Source organism: Kogia breviceps, chromosome 14 (assembly GCF_026419965.1).
Source record: "Kogia breviceps isolate mKogBre1 chromosome 14, mKogBre1 haplotype 1, whole genome shotgun sequence".
Taxonomy (NCBI): domain Eukaryota; kingdom Metazoa; phylum Chordata; class Mammalia; order Artiodactyla; family Physeteridae; genus Kogia; species Kogia breviceps.
Window position 1 is genome coordinate 61,870,005 of NC_081323.1, and position 19,346 is coordinate 61,889,350.

A 19,346-nucleotide genomic window follows, 5' to 3' on the forward strand; every position below is an offset into this window, starting at 1 on the left:
CCCTGTTTTCTGGGCGGTTACTCAGCCAGGTTGTGCCAGGCAGGGCCCAGGAATTTCCCCAGAGGCTTTACTTGGACGGCTGATGCAGACTTCAGAGTCCGGTGGAGCGGGTAGAGCGAGGCTCTCCGCGACGCCTCGGCTTTGTAGTGCCCTCCTGCTTTCTCACATGCATATTTGTCTTCCCACCCAGCTCACTGTAAATAAATACAACTTTCACAGGCCTGTCCAGCAAAGAGACACCTAACTGGGAAGCAGCAGCTGTATTCTGGGGCTTTTTGAATTGTTTATTTGACCTCTTAGTTAGTCTCCTGTTTGAAGGTGTTCTCTCCTTAGACTGTATCTGTATTTGGGTGAAACCCCACAGCTGTTAATTCCTGTGACTTGGAAGGGTGTCAGGCACATTTCCTCACTCAGTTTCAAGCCAGAGGACAGTGTAGATAGGGGAGGTGCCTAGGAGATGGGAGATGTGACCTACGGTCCTGTCTCACCAGTTAGACCTATCGTGTGGCTTGGATGGCCTCCTCAAGCTCTGGACCTCATTTTCCCCATCTAGAAATTGTGACTGTAGGAAATGTAATGACTTTTTTTTTTTTTTTTTTAATGAGGCTATGTTAGGATTCTTGTAGTTGTAAGATTTAGATATTCAACTCAGACTAGCTCAAGGAAAAAAGGCAATTATTGTTCATGGGACTGGGAGGCCTGGGCAGGGCTGGACCAGGTGCACAGACAACCATTGGCTGTGTGAGTCTCGCATCCTGCCAGCCTACCACCGAGTAGAAAGGGAGCTGCTCCTTCCCACGGGCTGCAGCTGAAGTCTGGGAGCCGATGCTCGTTGGTGCTGATGGGCCTGGCTTGCCCACCCTGTAGATGGATGTTCTGTGTTGATTGGCCAGGCCCTGTGTTTCCACCCTGAGGTGACTGCCTCAGAAAGAAATGAGGTGCGTTTATCAGAAGAAGGGGGCGTGGGTGCCAGGCCAGCAGAAACAGCAGGTGTTCCCTTAGAAAGCCACACTGTTTCTGTGTACTCCGCCATTTTCCTCAGGCCGTCTTCTCCCTTCCTGTATTTTTTTTTTCTTTTCTTTTCCATTCCCTTCCTGTTTTGAGATGGACATGTGGCTATTTTCTCCTCCAAGTTATTTCTTCTCTAGTGTGCTTTCTTGCATTGTCCCTGGATCTAGGGGCTTGTTGACAGCCTTGACCCTTGGAGTAAAAGAGATGCTGGCGCCAGTTCCCCCCTGCATACCCTGCCATTTTCACCCATTTCAATGGTGAAATCTTTACTTTAAAAGGTGGCGTAAAGCACAGGAGTCAAAAGACGTGTGGTCACAAGTCACAATTCTGCCATGACCTGATTTGTATGTGTCATTGACTTGTTTTTTTCTACAAATGCAGCACCCAGAATTCACACCTCCTCCACATTTAAGCCCTGACAAGGAAGTTGTGTGAAATGAATATGCACCCCTGGACCCTCCACTCTCACCCCCAGTTTGCAAAGAAATGTGCTCTGCCTCGGGTCCCAAGTGATGGGCAACTCATTCTGAAACCAAAAAAAAATCACAGGGCCCCCTCACTTTTCAGAAGTTGAGTGCTGAAAGGAAGACCAGGGTGCCCTGGTCCCTCTGGCCAGAGGCGAGTCCACCCAGATGCACTTCCATGTCAGTCTCCTCTTCAGTCTGGAAGGACCGTCATCTCTTTTTGGATTCAGTTAGAGCAGTAACTTAATAAATGGACCTGGGACAAGAGAATGAATCATTTGAACTTCTTGTTTGAAAAATAGGGTTTGACCTATGGAAAAATAGGTTTTTTGCATATGGAAAAAGTGTAGGCATCAGTTTCACAGCCTGACCTTCAAAGCTTACTCCTTTCTTGAATCCCCATGTGCGCATGGAGGGAAGGGAATGGCACTGACTTTGAACCTGCCAAGTTAGCTGGACGTTGGGGGTGCCTAGGAGTTTAGAGCCCCAACTTGGCTTTTTTTTTTTTCTTTACTTTGAAGTTTCTGCTGAAATGAAATGGTACCTGGCCTCATTTCTGCAAAGCCAGAGCCAACCCCAGGCCCGGCAGTTTTCTGATTGGGGCAAGCCAGGGACTAGCTATCGGGAGGTCGGGGTGTGCATCCCAGACGCCTGTGGCTCAGACCCCGAGGAGCTGTGTGACCCTGGGCAAGTCATCACCCTCTCTGTGCTTCTTTACCGATAGAGGGGGCTGCACGATGCCCAGCCCTCAGGTTGTCAGCAGTGAGGACGTCGGTGCCTCAGCATGTAGCATGTGACACATGAGCACTGAATAGGAGCCCTGGCAAGATGAAGAGCAGAGTGAGGAGCCTGGAAGGGGGACGTGAGCTTGGCTGGGGGGACTCTGTGCTTGGTCACCCCGGCGAGTTTCTGTGGGGCCTGTTTCTCTGTTCATTTCTGTAACGAATAGTGAGGTGGCTGAGTTGTGGTGGGGCATATGGGCCACTGGGGTAGAGAGGTGCGGGAGCACCAGCTTTTCCAATGGGCTTAACTAGTATAAGGAGAAGGATTGGAGATCAGTTTAGACAAGTCCTCTGAAAAGCAACTTCCCCCAAAAAAACATTCTGAATTCAATCTCGTGCTGTCCAGTAAACAATAATAAAAGCAAAGGAAGGGGTACCCCAGACCCTCAGCACATATACACCCTGTCATTGCCAGGCTCTGTTGGCCTCTTGCAATTCTGCTCCAAAGCCAGCCAGTAGCATGCGATCCTTCCCATATTTCCTAGGTAACCAGCAAGGGCATCTTTCTCCTCTTTCCCTTAACCTTCTTTTGAAGGCTTTCTTATCATCCCCTTCCCCTCTTTTTATTGTCTGGCCTCACCACGATTGCTGGAATGTTGACCGCAGAGGACAACTGAGAAAATCCTTGAACTTGGCAAGTCAAAGACTGTTGGGAGGTCATGCCTGTCATTTCCCCGAAAAGCACTTCATTTACCAAATACTAATCAGATTAGAATGCCCATCATCCTGGGAAGTTGATGAATTACGGCTGTTATTTAAAGAAATCAAGTGTGTCAGAGTACTGGGGAAGGAAGCTCACGGGTTGGGCCAGAGTTGTCATATCAAGGGACGGAGGTTGACGTCCTTGGGTCCTGAGAGTCCTCAGGCCTCTCCTGCACATTTGCATCGTGCTGCAACCATCACCATCTTCCAGCCCCAGAATGCTTCATTATCCCAAACTGTAACTATACCCACAAAACATCTCCCCATTTTTCCTCCCTCCTACCCCTGGCAGCCACTACTCTGCTTCCTGGCTCTATGAATTTGACTAGTCCGGGTGCCTCATATAAGTGGAATCAATACAGTATTTGTCTTTTTATGACTGGCTTATTTCACTGAGCATGATGTCCACAAGATTCATCTGTGTTGTAATATGTGGCAGGATTTTCTTCCTTTTTAAATCTGAACGGGGCTTCCCTGGTGGCGCAGTGGTTGAGAATCCGCCTGCCGATGCAGGGGACACGGGTTCGTGCCCCGGTCTGGGAAGATCCCACATGCCGCGGAGCGGCTGGGCCCGTGAGCCATGGCCGCTGAGCCTGCGCGTCCGGAGCCTGTGCTCCGCAACGGGACAGGCCACAACAGTGAGAGGCCCACGTACCACAAAAAAAAAAAAAAAAAAAAAATCTGAACGATATTTCATTTTTTGGGTATACTACATTTTGCTTATCCTTCCATCCGTTGGTGAACACCTGGGTTGCTTCCACCTTTTGGCTACTGTGAATAATGCTGCTGTGAATATGGATGTGCAGATCCTCTTTTGCTTTTGGAGGTTTTTGTGGAAACAGTAGAGTCCAAGGAGGGCCCAGGCAGGGCCTGCTAAAGCCAGAGGAGCTGGACATTTGGGTTCTTGCTCCCAGCCTGGCAGCTTCACAGGCATGTCCCTCCACTCCCAGAGGCTCAAAACTCAGTGGTGTGAGGGGTCCCCCCACCAGCAGGCTCGGGTGCTGGAGCCTTCACGGTCATGGGCCACAGTGCCTGGCACAGGAGCTGATATTGCACAGATGCTCCTTTACACAGCACAGCTGACGGGCAGAGCTGGAAGGGGCGCCTACAGCAGCCAGGGGCAGAGCCCACCTCCTGATGCCCCTGCGCCTCCGTGTCCCTTCCATAAGCTGCAGAGATTCCGCTAGGTCAGCATTGCCCCAACTGTGGACATGCAGATGGCTTTGGGTGGGACAGAGAGAGCCTTGAAGACCATAGTGTGAGGATTTTTCCGAGAGCTCAGCTTCAGGGCAGCCTCGTGGTGGGTGTATGTGTCTGACACCCCCTCACTTTCCCTCATCTCCCCTTTCCATGCGCACAACAGGCCTCAGCACTGTTTCATTTATTCATCGTGTGTATATTTTCACAGTTGCTTTCTGTTTATACTGGTTTTATGCTGATTGTAGCAATTGCTAAAAATGTTTTATTTGAAAATAATTTCAAATTTATAAAAAGTGAAAAAAAGCAAAAATAGTATAAAGCACACCTGTTTACATCTGGAGGCACATGATGCCCTTCTGTCTGTCCTTCATAGGTGATGTTAATTTTGGCCACCTGGTTAAGGTATGGCCTACTTTCTGCACTGTATTGTTACTTTCCCTTTTCTTAGCAACTAATTAGCAATCCATGGGGAAACATTTGGAGATAATGCAGATATCCTGTGCTTCATTAAAATTCCCCCTTAGAACCCTCCTGCACTGTTGGCAGGGATGTATTGGGTTGGCCAAAAATTTCATTTGGTTTTTTCCATAAGATGGCTCCAGTAGTGCTTAGTTGTCTTTAACTTCATTTGAAACAATTTTGTTAGATTGTATTGTGATAGCTGTCATATCAGTGTACATTAAAAAAAAAACTTATCAAAATCGGTGAATTTTTGTGTAGACATTTTAATATTGAAGATGGAAGAAAACAACATTTTCAGCATATTATGCTTTATTATTTCAAGAAAGGTAAAAACACAACTGAAACACAAAAAAAGATTTGTGCAGTGTATGGAGAAGGTGCTGTGACTGATCGAACATATCAAAAGTGGTTTGTGAAGTTTAGTGCTGGAGATTTCTTGCTGGACAATGCTTCAGGGTTGGGTAGACCACTTGAAGTTGATAGAGATCAATTGGAGACAATAACTGAGAACAATCAACGTTATACCACACGGGAGATAGCAGACCTACTTAAAATACCCAAATCGAGCGTTGAAAATCATTTGCACCAGCTTGGTTATGTCAATCGCTTTTGTGTTTCGGTTCCACGTAAGTTAAGCGGGGGGGAAAAAAACCTTCTTGACCGTATTTCCTCATGCGATTCTCTACTTACCCATAAGGAAAGCGTTCCGTTTTTAAAGCAAATTGTGACAGGCAATGAAAAGTGGATGCTGTACAATAATGTGGAACGGAAGAGACCATGGGGCAAGCGAAATGAACCACCACCCGCCACACCAAAGGCTGGTCTTCATCCAAAGGTGATGTTGTATATATGGTGCGATTGGAAGGGAGTCCTCTATTATGACCTTTTTCCAGAAAACCAAACAATTAATTCCAACAAATACTACTCCCATTTAGGCCAACTGAAAGCAGCAGAAAAGCATCGAGAATTAGTCAACAGAAAATGCATAATCTTCCATCAGGATAACGCAAGACTGCATGTTTCTTTGATGACTAGGCAAAAACTGTTATATCTTGGCTGGTAAGTTCCAATTCATCTGCAATATCCACCAGACATTGCACCTTCGGATTTCCGTTTGTTTGGGTCTTTACAAACGTCTCTTCATGGAAAAATTTTCAATTCCCTGGAGACTGTAAAAGGCACCTGGAACAGTTCTTTGCTCAAAAAGATAAAAAAGTTTTGAGAAGATGGAATTATGAAACTGCCTGAAAAATGGCAGAAGGTAGGGGAACAAAATGGTAAATATGTTGTTCAATAAAGTTCTTGGTGAAAATGAAAAATGTGTCTTTTATTTTTACTTTAAAAACCAAAGGAGCCTTTTGGCCAACCCAATAAACTGGGTGCAGCCACTATGGAAAACAGTATGGATATTCCTTTAAAAACTAAAAATAGTTTTACCATATGAACCAGCAATCCCACTCCTGGGCATATATCCAGAAAGAACAAAAATTCTAATTGGAAAAGATACACATACCCCAATGTTCATAGCAGCACTATTTACAATACCCAAGACATGGAAGCAACCTAAGTGTTCATTAGCAGATGAATGGGTAAAGGTGTGGTGTATATGTGCAATGGAATATTACTCAGCCATAAAAAAGAATGAAATAATGCCACTTGCAGCAACATGGATGGACCTAGAGATTATCATACTAAGTGAAGTAAGACAGACAGAGAAAGACAAATATCATATATCCCTTATAAGTGGAATCTAAAAAAAATGCAAATGAACTTATTTACAAAACAGACTCACAGACATAGAAAACAAACTTATGGTTACAAAAGGGGAAGTGTTGGGGAGGGATAAATTAAAAGCATGGGATCAACAGATATACACAACTTTATGTAAAATAGGTTAACAACGGGGACCTACTGTATAGCACAGGGAACTATATTCAATATCTTGTAATAACCTATAATGAAAAAGAATCTGAAAAAGAATATATATATATGTTCAAGAATATATATATATGTGTGTGTGTACTTTGCTGTACACCTGAAACTAACACAATATTGTAAGTCAACCATACTTCAGTTTAAAAAAACTCCCCCTTAGATATGGCATTCATAGATGATTCTTGCTGACCCAGTCTTTACCAGGATGGTGGTAGAATGTTGGTTTTCCAGTGTCAGCACTCAGTATTCCATTGTAAGCAAGATTCCTCCGTTCTTCCCATTCATTTATTTATTTATCTCTTCTTGGCACAGACTCATGGATTCCAGGTTTTTTGTGGTTTATATTTCATTACTGTGTTTAATTAATTTGATACTCAAACCATCCCAGATTTGGCCCTTGAGAACCCTTTCAAGCTGGCTCCTATGTCTTTGTGATCTGACCCCATCATTTATTTTTAATCAGTCCTGACACTTTCCGTCATAATGAGGTATTCCAGGTTCATTTCCCACCTACTGTGCTCTTCCTCTGGGTTAATTTCTCTGAAAAGCCCTGGTTCCTTTCAGTGGGCAATGGTGTTAGAGGCCAAGATCTGGGCACCAGATGTGCTCATGACTACATGGGGTGTCTTGCTTTTTGGCCCTTTCAATGCACAGAGCTAGGAAATATATGCATGTATGTATACAAAATACACATTACCGATTCCTCCAATTCCAGTCAATTCCCAGAGGGTTCTTTCTTGCCTTCCCCCACTCCAGATCTGGATGTCTCTTCTTTTACAGCGAGCCCTGGCTCCCAGTGACATCAAAACATTTACGATTTGCTCACTCCTATAATACATCTTTTAAAAGTTCCAGAACTGTTTATTGTTTGATAAATAAAGAGTTCAGGGTTGTTTGCAGTTCCCCACTCCCCACCATCACCAAATACTTCATGTATCCCCAGTCCACAAATTGAGGGTATAGAGTCAAGTATTGTGTCATGAACTACTTGCGTCTGTCTGCCTTTCCTTTCTTTTCCCCCTTCAGGATAGGTATGGTATTCATTTGAAACATATTTTGGTCTTTTTTGTTGTTTGTTTGTTTGTTTGTTTTAGTTTAGGGTTCTCCCTTCCCATTCGTATTGATTTAATTTCTTTTTTTTAAAAAATAATTTGGAATGTTAACAAACTCAAAACTTTTGCGAAAGGGTTTGTACAAAGAAGTGAGTGTCCTTCCTCCCACATTCTTTCCATCCTGTTCCCCTCCCTCTTGTAGATAACTAACTTATTGTTCTCTGGAATATCCTTCCTGCATTTCTTTGTGTAAAAAGCAGCAGAGGTAGGTATGCTTCCTTATTTTCCCTTCTTACACGCAGGGTGTAGCCCACGATGTATGATGCTCTTTGGCACTTGGCTCTCTTCACTTAGCACTATCTCCGGAAATCACTCCGTATCAGTTCACTAGCGATCTTCCTCATTCCTTTCCTAGCTGCACTGTGCGTACCATAGTTGATTCAACCAATCCTTATACTCAGACATTTAGGTAGTTTCCAGTATTTTGCAATTACAAATAATAGTGCACTGAATACCCTTATAGGTGTGCATTTTTATATCGTTGGAGGTGTATCTTCCAGATAAATTCCTGCGAGTGGGATTGCTGAATTGAAGGACATAGGAGTGATTTAAAGTTTTCGTTGAAAATGTATTTAAGTAAAAAAAAAAAAAAAAAAAAAGTGGGAGTTCAAATAAAATGATTAAATAACAAATAGTACAAGCGACACACAGACATGGCAGAAATTGTAAAGGCAGGCAAATGACTGAAATTTGAGCAAAACTGGGCTAAGGTGTTGCTGCAGTCCCTTCAGACACCCAAACAGAAACCTGGTGGGGTGGGAGCTCACGGTAAACAACCTAATAAGTGAGGTTCAGATGGAGCCCCCTGGGAATTCATCATCAGCACCTGGGTCCTGGCCTCAGGGACCATCAGTGGAAATCTGTGTCCACGTGAGCCCACTGGTCTGCTTTCCCTGGTGGCGGCAGTGTGACGAATGCACCTTGGGAGGGGAGCTAGGCCTCTCTGAGGCGGGCGTAGTGTCAGCAGAGAGATGTGTCAGTGGGGGCCCAGAAGGCTGTGCAGAACCATGCCGGACGTCCTGGTGTGGGATAAAGAGGGGTGCCCTTTGACTCTCAGTCACCAAGACAGGCCAGATGCTCTTCGGCAGCCACTTTTTTTTTTTTTTTTTTTGGCGGTACGCGGGCCTCTCACTGTTGTGGCCTCTCCCGTTACGGAGCACAGGCTCCGGACGCGCAGGCTCAGCGGCCATGGCTCACGGGCCCAGCCGCTCCGCGGCATGTGGGATCCTCCCAGACCGGGGCACGAACCCGCGTCCCCTGCATCGGCAGGCGGACTCTCAACCACTGCGACGCCAGGGAAGCCCGGCAGCCACTTTTGAAGACGCATGTAGAATCCATTTGGGGACGGTGAGAATCTGGCAAGACCCTCCTCAAAAACCTATTACCCACTCCTCTCATGCCCACATAGCATTTTGCATACAATTGCAGGGAGCTGGCAGACCTAGGTAAGCATCACTACTTTTAAGAGTTGTTTGGATAAAATTGTTTAAAAGCAGGGGAAAAACCTGTTTGGCTTTGGAAGAAGCGTTGTATATTTTACCTAGAAAACTAAGTGGAGCAGCTCATCCCACAACTATGCCGGCTGGAGGAGGAGTATGTCGGGGGGAACAGGGATGCAGCTGTGAGAACCAGGGTGACAGAGCCGAGGTTCAGAAACCTCGTTGTGCATGGAGATTCCCTTGTGGGCCTGGTTCTGCACCAGGACATGACCTAGGAGGTGGGAGGGGGAGCAGGCTTGGCTTCTGCTGCTTTTCTAGCTGTGTTGAGTCATACTTCTGGGTTTCTGTTTCTTCAGATTCAGTATTCAGGACCAAACTAGTGGTTTTCAGGCCATTTTGTGGGAAGCTCCAGAATTCCAGAAAGGAGCTTTAGGGGCCTCTGTGGAGGCCGTGAGGGAACCCGTGGTTGGAGATGTTCGGGCACCCGCCCACCCACTCTGTACCTGGAGCAGCTCTGCTCTCACCTCTTACCATGGTGTTACCGTGGGAAATTGTCGTTCAGAATTAATATGCACCTGCTCAACAAAGTTTGGTGAGCACTAGACTGGATTATCTTTAACCTCTCCTCTATTCCAGAATTCTCAGAGTGTCCAGGGAGATTAAAACGCCATAAAGGGACAACCATGTCACAGCAGGTGGAGGCAGTAGGGCTTGGCCCCGGAACCCTGGGGAGTCCTTGGAGCTGAGTTCCTGCTGTGTCAGCCAGGCAGTCGAGGAGGAAGGGGGCCTTGCAGCAGTATGGGAAGCAGGTCAAAGGTCACAGGGCAGAAGCCGGAGACTGGCACCATCATCTCATTTGGTAGTCTTCAGACGTCTTTGTTGGCACGCCCCAGCAGTAAACACAAATAAATACATAATTGAACATGCATCTCCCCAATAGATATACATTTATTATAAACTATACATATTTGTATTAATGTACAAATGTTATGTACATCATAACACAAAGTAGATTTTTTAAAAGATGATAATAAAAATAAAAGAGGTACTGCCTAGCGAATCATCTGGCATACCCACTGAAGTGTGTCTGCACCCCACTTTGGAGAAGACCGGTGTAGTTGGGGATACCTGAAGGAGGCTGGTGGAGGGGAGGATGTGAGTACGGCAGAGAATGGTGCTTCTCAGACAGCAGTCTGCAATGCCTCCCGCCCTTTGCCATGGCCACAAGCTGCGTGGACTGCTGTTTACTCCGTAGCTCTTGGTGAATTGATTCACTTGTTTTTTCTTAAATTTAGCTTCATCCTAAGCAGTAATATCCACAAAAGAACAGGTTTTCTGTGCAGCTAGAATTCTCTTCTAATGCAGATTAAAATAAATACAAAACTATACAGGCACATTCCACTTAAAAATCGTGTGTCAGCCCCCACCTGTGTGCGAGGGTCAGCCCTGTGGGAGACTGATCTGTGGCGTCTGACTCCAGACCACATTGGGAGGGAAGGGCCTGGTGCGAGCAAGGCCTCTCCCCCTGGTCCGGGCCCACGTGGGGATGTGGGGATTCAGTCCTCAAGCCAGAGGATAGTTGCAAGCACGATCACGCCTAACAGAGTCCCAGAAAGGTGGCGAGGATGCGACATCCCCCGGTGGAGGCACTGTGCACACACTGATCGCAGGCTGGGTGGGGCGCCCTGCACGCCACAGCTGCCGTGCATCGTTGCCAGCCCTGCCTGCCACCAAAACCTCCCTCAGTGGCCTGTCATCCATTGCTCCACTCCAGAGATGTGTAATGAGCACTTGCCGTGTGCCAGGCCCTGGACTAGACACTGGAGTTCTGGTGGAGAACGAGACAGAGAAGGCAGCTACTTTCATGAAGCCCACATCCTAGTTGGGGAAGGCAGACAAGAAACAAGCAAACCAATAAACAGAAAACAGAAAATCCAGGTGCAGGTTTCCCCCCCGGGATCCAAAAGTAGAGCGGTCCTATGAAACCTTTCGTAGGACAAGATGGTGTAAAGCCAAGACGCAATTACCTTAGGACACATCTTGGTAACAGATGCACAAAATAAAGGAGGTAAAGCACCAATGCTCCCAGACACAGTTCAGAGCTACGGCAGCTTGACGCTGAGGTGCTGAGTGCGGTTCCCGGGAAGGAGCTTGGCAGGGCCGCTCCTGCTGCTTGGGGTGCCTGCCGCCTCTATAACGGTTGCTGCAACACCAACACTCAATGCTATTTCTGCTTTTTGCCTATTTTTGTAAAGGGGAAAATTCTTTTCGGGTTTCTTTTGGTTAGAAAAACAGGTACTAATGTAGGTCTTTTGTAAAAGCGAAGTGGCTTAAAGCAAACTTTTCGAAAAGGTGGGGATACCTGTAGTTATACATGCTATAAAGTAAAATCAAGATGAGGGGAGGGGACACATCTATACAGGAGAATTCCCAGTAATTTATGTAGCTGTTCCTCCCTCAAGGAGACAGAACAGAACTCCTTAATCCTTAAGTGTGGGCTGTGCTTAATGACTTGCTTCCAAAGGGTGTGGGATGCAAGGAGGAGGAAAAGTCACTTTCCAGTGGAGAAACGTGACCAACATTCGCTTGGCCAAATGATTCAGGTGAACATCCACAGCCATAAGTCATGTCAATAGCCTGTGCCTTTGATAGGATGTGATGAGAGGGGCACTTCTCCTCTGTGGTCTTCCTCCCAGAAAACCATAACCCCAGTCTAATTATCAGAAAAACATCAGTCAAAATGCCCCAGATTGAAGGGCATTCTACAAAATGAGGACCAGTCTCCTCAAACTGTAAGGAAGGAAGGTCTGAGAAACCGTCACAGCCAAGAGGAGCCTAAGGAGATATGACAGCTGGGCATAACGTGATATCCAGGATGGGATCCTAGAATAGAAAAAGGATTTTAGGGAGAAACTAAGGAAGTCTGAATGAAGTATGGAGTTTAGTTCATGATAACTAAAAGAGGTAAAGGAAAAACCAGTGGGGAGGGTGTCTGAGAAGACGTCTCTGAGGTGGTGATGTTTGAACTGAGCCCTGAATAATGTGATTGAGTCGTGCCTGGGTAGGGAGGACTGGGGTGGGAGTGTTCCAGGCAGAGCAGACAGCCCTGTAAAGATCCTGGGGCAGAAACAAACTCGCTCCAGTCAAAGACAAGTGGGAAGGAAGCTCAGCACAGCTGGCTGGGCGGGGAGGGCCCCGAGGTGAGGTCAGAGGTGGACGGGGGCCAGGCCGTGCGAGTCCTTGATACCCTGAATGGCATTTGGATTCCATCCTGAGTGTGATGGGAAGGCAGAAGGGGACCTGGGCTAATTTCCACTTAAAATCACTTGGTTCGACATGGACCACAAACTAGGGGGGGTGAGAAGAGAAGCAGAGGCCACGTGGGAGGCTTCTGCACGAATCCAGGGGAAGAAGATGGCAAGGCCGTGGCAGAGCCCAGGTCCGCGGCCCCTCATTCCTGAACAGAGATGCAGATTCACATTTCATCATCTGTTTCCCCTCATCATGTCTCCCGAAGATGGGGGGGCCTTACCTGAACTCTGCGTTCTAAGAACTAAGTATTTGAAGGTCCACACCTGTGCATCAAGGAACTCTGTAACGGGACACCTCATGCCATAACAACCATCCACCTCTAACTCAGGATGTTTTCCTTTGTTGGTTCAGATCTTTTTTCTCAAAATGAAAGTGTACACCGTGCTCAAGTCAGGTGCTACAAAAGTTGCCCCTACTTAATTGGGAAAAATAAAACGAGGTCCCTCCCCCTCTCTGCTTTCTGGAAGTTGTTAAGTGGGAAGGGAAAACAAAGGCTTCGGTCATGTCAGAGCCTTTCTACATTGTAAACAGTTTCAGAATATTTCCAGCGAATTTGGTTATGTTTTATTAACCACGTGTCATTTCTTCCACGCTCCTCAACTCCTCTGGGAAGGAAGCATGGTATCAATAAAGTAGAATAAATAACTGTTGAAGAAAAAAAATCTTGAAACAAATCATTGCGATCTGTGCTTTCTTGTCAAAATCAGGGCCCCATTTCTCGACGCTGCCAAGATGAAAGGAGAGAGAGGTTCAGGCCTCGGTCTTATTTCTCCCCAGCGTGCGTGTTGCAGGGGCTCCACCACCGCCGTCGAGCGTTTGCTGGACGCCTGCGGAGCAGTCTGCCAGGCTCCGTCTTGAGCACGAGAGTGTCTGTAAAGCTCGGTCCGGGGCCGTGTGGGCTCATCCTGGTGTCTGTGTTTGCTTCCAGAGATAGAGATGGTAATCATGGAGCGCAGCAAGCTCCCGGAGCTGGCGCCCAGCACCTCGGTGCAGGAGCAGAACACCACGGACGAAGAGAAGAGCGCCGCCACTGGCCTGGACAGCGTCCAGTGGAGCAGGTAGTTGCCGGGGCTGTGGGAGGGCTGCCCCCGAGCCAGCCATCGGGGGCCGGGGGTAGGGCACCGCTGCTCAGTCTCTGGGATGTTGTGGAAGGGGGTGCCCTGGCCAGGTGCCCACTAAGGATAAGCCAGGACTCTTCCCGCCCCCGCCCCCCGCTGATGGCCTCTTCTGCCTCCCGGCCAAGCCATTCTGCTTCTCCACCAGAGACACGGCTCCTCTCGAGAGGCCACAGGGACAGAGCTGGCCCTCAAGCCCGTAGTATTCACCCCTTGGAATGAATGACCGAGGCATGGCACCACCACCCAAGCACTTCGGTGCTGGACCGCGTCCTAACGGGTGTGGCCTTGTACTGGCTGCTCCTGGCCATACTCTGCTGTCCTCAGAAAGGATCCCCTTGGGGGAAGCGTTTGGATTTCATTCATTTGCTGCCGCCACGCGCACCACCGTCCATAGGGCGTGACCTCGTGCCTCAGCCAGCACGGTTTAATGCTGGATTTAATGCTGCTGTCCACCTTCAACTTCTTGCCTGATTGTTCATTTCAGTGATGGCTGCCCAAACTACATCCTCTGAAAGCTTCCAGATGCCACATTGCCTGCAGCCTTGCTGTAGCACCACCCCTTCCAGAAGGAATTGGGTGGAGGGCTGCTCCTGAAGTTGCAGCAAACTGTTAGGAGGGCCTCTTCATCCTTATCAGGTGGCCCTACTGCGCAGATGCCTGCAATAACCTCCTAATCCCATGTTAGTGGTAATAAATGCACAGCAACATGGTTTCTCTGTCATCCTGCAAGGCATTCACTTCCTGAACTCTCACAGTGGGGTGGATGAACCCCCCCCCCCACACACACACACACGCATCCTATTTATTAATGCAACTTAAAGTGAAGACTCAAAGCAGGCTAATTTTTTCCCCCACGTCTTGCTTATCTCTTTTCTTGGCACGTGTTTCAATTATCTAACAGACAGGATTAATTTTTATCAGTTGCACAGGGGAGCCACTTTTAGTTTGGATAAATAAAAGTCATTGCAGCACAATATGGGCTGTCAGTTGTACTGACAAGGACCTTTCTGATTTTGTGTTGTGACAACAAAATGTGACACCTGAAGCTCTGAAAATTAAGAAAATCATTCTAAACACAGAAAGGGAGGGGGAAGCAACCTTTAGGTGCTTGCACGGCTTTAATTTGAATATGAATCATTGAAAAACCCAAACTGACATGTCGTGGGGGATGCTTAGGCTAATGTAGGCACATCTGCTTAATAAAATATTAGTGGCTGCTTTTCCATGAATACTGTCATGATGTGTTCGGTTTCTTAGGATCTAATAAATGGAAACAGCATGTATTTTGCATAGTATGGTAATACTGTAGCTTTCCTAAAGGAGGAAAAATACCCATGTATTGTCAAAAACAAAAAGTCAACCGACCAGAAAGTTATGTTGGAGTGTTGGAGTTGAGACTTCTTTTTTTCCTGAATTTTAGTGAAGAGAGGGGTTTTCTTAGAGTTGATTGAGATTGTTTCTTAATTTGTGGTGACTTTGGCATCTTCTACCACAGGTTCATAATGGAAGCTGATCCTGTGTCTTAAGTTGGGCCACATGCAGATTTGTGGCCCCCAGGGACTCTGGGCAGGAGCTGTGCTCTGCTCTGAGACGAGGTGCCAGGGAGAGACTGTCCCTGGTGGAGAGTTGCCAATACCTTTGCAAAGGTATTGAGTTGTTGGCTGTCAGAGGCACTACCACCGACTTCTGTCCTCTCACCTCCTGTGCTGAGCCAGGAGGAGGGCACTGAGGATGAGGGAGGGGACAGTTTGCCCTTGACATGAATTGGATCTTGACATTGGTCTGCTTGTCCAAAGAAACAGCATAGTACAAAGTGGAACTGTCCTTAATATTCGCCATACGCTGTGGGCTGTATCTGCATTCATGGTTACATATAGGCTTAAGAAACCAGAAACCATTCACAACATTCTCTCTTTTCTTTAAAAAAAAAAAAAAAAAATCCTTTTAAAAAGTAATACACATTCAGAAAATGTAAAAAAGCTTGAAAAGTATAAAGAAGGAAAAAAAAGCTCTCCATAATTCAAAGGCAGCTGTTATTAGCATTTTGGTGATTTCTTGCCAGTCAGTTTTCAATGCCAATATAGTGGGAATTCTGCCCTTCTTCCCCCCAATAGCTTATACCCCCAATAGCCATGTATATTACTTTGGTTTTCTCTAATATCAAACCCCAAGCATCTTTTCAACTTTATTGTACTCTTAATAAACAAAATTCTAACGGTTTCATAATACTTCATCTCATGAAAGATAGTGTATCCACTCAGCCCTCCCTCTGCTACTGGGCATTTGATTATTCTTATTATTCCCAAATGAAAATACAGTCCAAATTCCAAGCAGCTGGCTTACAAGAAAGAGTTTTATACTTTATCCTGCTCTTACGTTTGGAAGTGTTATTGCTAGGGGCTTAGAAAAAAACAGATCCACACATGGCAAAACTATTCGCACATTTGAATGGTGATGACAGATCTAGGGCTCCAGAGAAATAGAGCCTGAATGTAAATGTTCCTTAAAAGTTTCTTCCTTTAATTTCTGTGTGTCACGTGTTTGTTTGAAATGTTATGACAAGTGTGTTTCACTGCTTCTGCATTTTTCAATATAATATTTTGAATCGGTGATACATTTGTGGAGTATCAAAATTCAAAAAAGCATAAAATGTTTTGCAGTGAATAGTCTCCCTGTTTCTCTGCTGAACCATCTCGCCCGCCCCACCCCCCACCCGCCCAGTCAGCAGTGTTGACAGTAGCTTGTGTAGCTTGTGTCCTTCCAGGGGTAAAGTGTGCCCTTGGTCACTCATTGAGTTGCTGTGCTCCCTTGGCTTCAACCTGGCATCCAGGGGCAGCCGCAGACAGTCATGGGATCAGAGCCTCCTGCCTACAGGCCAGATCTGTGCATATTCTATTATCCTCGTGTTGAAGAGTCCTTCGGGGCCAGGCCCTTCACCTGGGCAGCATTCAAGGGTGTGCGGTTTGTGATATTTGCAGCCACTCTATAGATCTCACCCACAAAGCATCAGGCGAGAGACTTCCTATCGATCCCTTCCAGTCCGGGAAGGTCAGGCCAAGAAATCACTGGGCCAGGACCTGCCAAAGTGAGATCGTGGAGAAGTGCCCTTGGAATACTCAAAATAGAAATCCAACAGCAGCTCTCAATGTATGAGCACTTTCCACCCTGTGCCTGGGCCTGTGTTAAATGCCTCTCTGTTGTCATTTCACTTGAATCTTCACAGTAACCCCAAAGGGTTTAATCCCCACCTTGCGGATGGGGGAAGATTTTAGGTAACGTACCCGAGGGTTTGCAGCTAAGTAGAGGCAGAATCAGAAGTCGAACCCAGGCAGTTCTTGCTCCAGGTCCACATTCTAAAATTGTTCAGGCTTGTGGGTGCCTTGTCTGCTATTGTGAATCTATCACATTGCCCCGTTTTCTTCATTCTCTTGTCACTCTTTGAAGTGATGATGTGGCGAGTCCATTCTCTGTCTGCCCACTGGCATGGAAGTGCCGCAAGACCAGAGACTTGGTATCATTTATCCCCAGTGTCTGGGCCAGCGAGTGAATGATGCTGAGTGATTAAGCGGTTGGTTCATTCCTTAGTTGGTTTACCCTGAAGACAACAGCTTCGCATGGGCGGGGCCTGCCTCTCAGTCCCCTTTGTGTCCTCCAGGCCTGGTGCTGGACTGGGCACACGGCGGACACGCTGCATGCTGGCGTTGGGGCTGTAAAGGGCTAAGGCAGCTGCTTCCCGTGTGCAGGTGAGGCTCATGCACTCCACGAGGCTCATGCATGCCCCTCTTTTCCAGACCCTTCCTGGATATGGTGTACCACGCCCTGGATAGCCCAGATGATGATTACCATGCACTCTTCGTGCTCTGCCTCCTGTACGCGATGTCTCATAACAAAGGTAAGCTGCTCAGCTTGTCTGCCTTCAGGGAAAAGGAAAGCTGCTTTCCTTGAAGAATTTCCTTCCTGGTTTTGGCAGATTCCCACAGAACTTCTCTTCAACCTCGTTAGAATTTCTCAGGTGCTTTTCTACAGACTAAAGCCACAGGAATCGGTTACTCAGGTGGCACGGGGCTGGGGCGGGCAGAGGGGGAGTTTCAAGTGTTGACCGTCCCACCCAGCATGACTGTTCGCACTGTGGTTTGCTTTCAACCCCTTGGTTTACAACTGACTTAGGCTTCCTACCTCTTTCCTAACATCAGAACAGAAATCAGTCAAATTGTAATCTTGGTTTTGCTATTTATAAAAGTTGATGTGCTGTTCAGAGCTAAAATAGACTGAGTGGATTGTGTGGAAGCATACGTTTCCTTTCCGAAGAAAGGTGTGGTTCTCTGGCTTCCCTTGTTGAGGCCGAGTGGTCAGGATCAGACTCCCGCGGAGCTGACAGATTTGATTAGAATCCACTCATTTACTTCCTCTCTGAGAACAGTCACTGGTGTGTGTGCCACCTGGCTTGACACGGGCAAGTTCTCAAAGCACCACATCAGAATCTCTTTGAAGAAGAAATCAAGAATATTCCTTCTGGCCCCTGCCAAGCGCTGGGCTTGGCATAGATGAGACTTTGCATCAAGTGTTGTTTTAGTAGGTTTTTCATAAGCTTATTGGGAGGTAGTTGGAGGTGGGTTTTACTAAGACAGCCTATGGCTGGAGTCATTTAGAAAGCACTCAACATAAAGTATGTACTTACTCTTAAATCATTAATCATGATAAATAAGTTGATTAGTGGCAAAAGGAAATATAGTGAAAAAGGCCTCCTCTCTCAAGTTTGTCCTCCAGTTCTCTTCTTCACAGGCAGTTCATGTTAACAGTTTCTTGTGTGTCTTTTAAAAGATATCCATGCAAACCCAAGTACAAGTGTATATTATTTTGTTTATGTGGGTTCCCCACCCCCTGCCCAACATGAATAGAGGTTCATTCTTTATTGTCTGTTCTGTGCCTTGTTTTTCTCACATCATCGTGTATCAACACGTCATTTCCCATCCCTATAGAACTGCCTCGTGCTTTTTAATCCTGTGTCTGTGCCATCATTTATTCTGCCATCCCCTTACTGAATGACACTGAGTCTATTAACAGGCATTTCCCACTAGAGACAAGACCGGCCATGATGGCTCTTCTCCTGTATAAGTCATTGTGTTCATGTGCAAGGGTGGATATCTAGCCCAAGACTTTTCTAAAAGATGCATAGCAAGCTCCGAATCCTCCCTCCACAATCTCATTCACTCCCACGGGCTTCTGCGACTCCCTCCAGCTCCTGCCTTGGTGACTGGCACACGGGAGCCCTCAGTTACTGGTAGTAAACAGAACTCCAAGCCTGACCAATGGGAGTCGGTCCACCCATGGATCGCCTGCCATTCCCCCGACCCTCACCTTCCATGCCCACCTCACTCCAGCCCTGCAGTCGGGACTCCTGACCCTTGCACGCTGGAGACTTCTACCTAGGTGATTGAGCAACACTTTGAAACAGTCTGTCTACACCACACTCATCCCCCCGAAATATAGCCTGACCTCATCACGCTTCCTGCCATCTCTGGTTCAGTTGAAATTGCCAGCCAAGGTTGAAACTGCCACAACCTTTAGCTTTTTCCTTCCTTTGATCCCAGCACTTAGTCATCAGGTGTTGTCATTTCTCCCTCTTCAGCCTATCTGATCAGCAGAATTTAACTGAACGCAACTCAGTGCCTGGCTCTAAGTTAGGTGCTGGAGGCGAGAACCGAAGGCATGAGAGCAAGAGAGATGTTGAGCATGTCTTCCCAGTGGCTATTATCACAGCCTCCCGGAGGGGTCAAACACACGGCCATTTTATAATCCATCCTCCACA

The 19,346-nt window shown here is 46.8% G+C and overlaps 1 protein-coding gene across 10 annotated transcripts in view; it reads left to right on the plus strand.

The window, feature by feature from the left end:
- Positions 1-19,346, plus strand: part of CLEC16A (C-type lectin domain containing 16A) — a 210,485-nt gene that overhangs the window by 57,457 nt on the left and 133,682 nt on the right. For all 10 annotated transcript variants that reach the window (XR_010836636.1, XM_059036137.2, XM_059036134.2 and 7 more), the window contains 2 exons: positions 13,348-13,477; positions 17,329-17,429. Coding sequence is in view for 9 of the 10 variants with exons in the window: in XM_059036137.2 (XP_058892120.1) it covers positions 13,348-13,477; positions 17,329-17,429 (231 nt within the window). In the remaining variant the exon portion in view is untranslated. The remainder of the gene's footprint in view (positions 1-13,347; positions 13,478-17,328; positions 17,430-19,346) is intronic.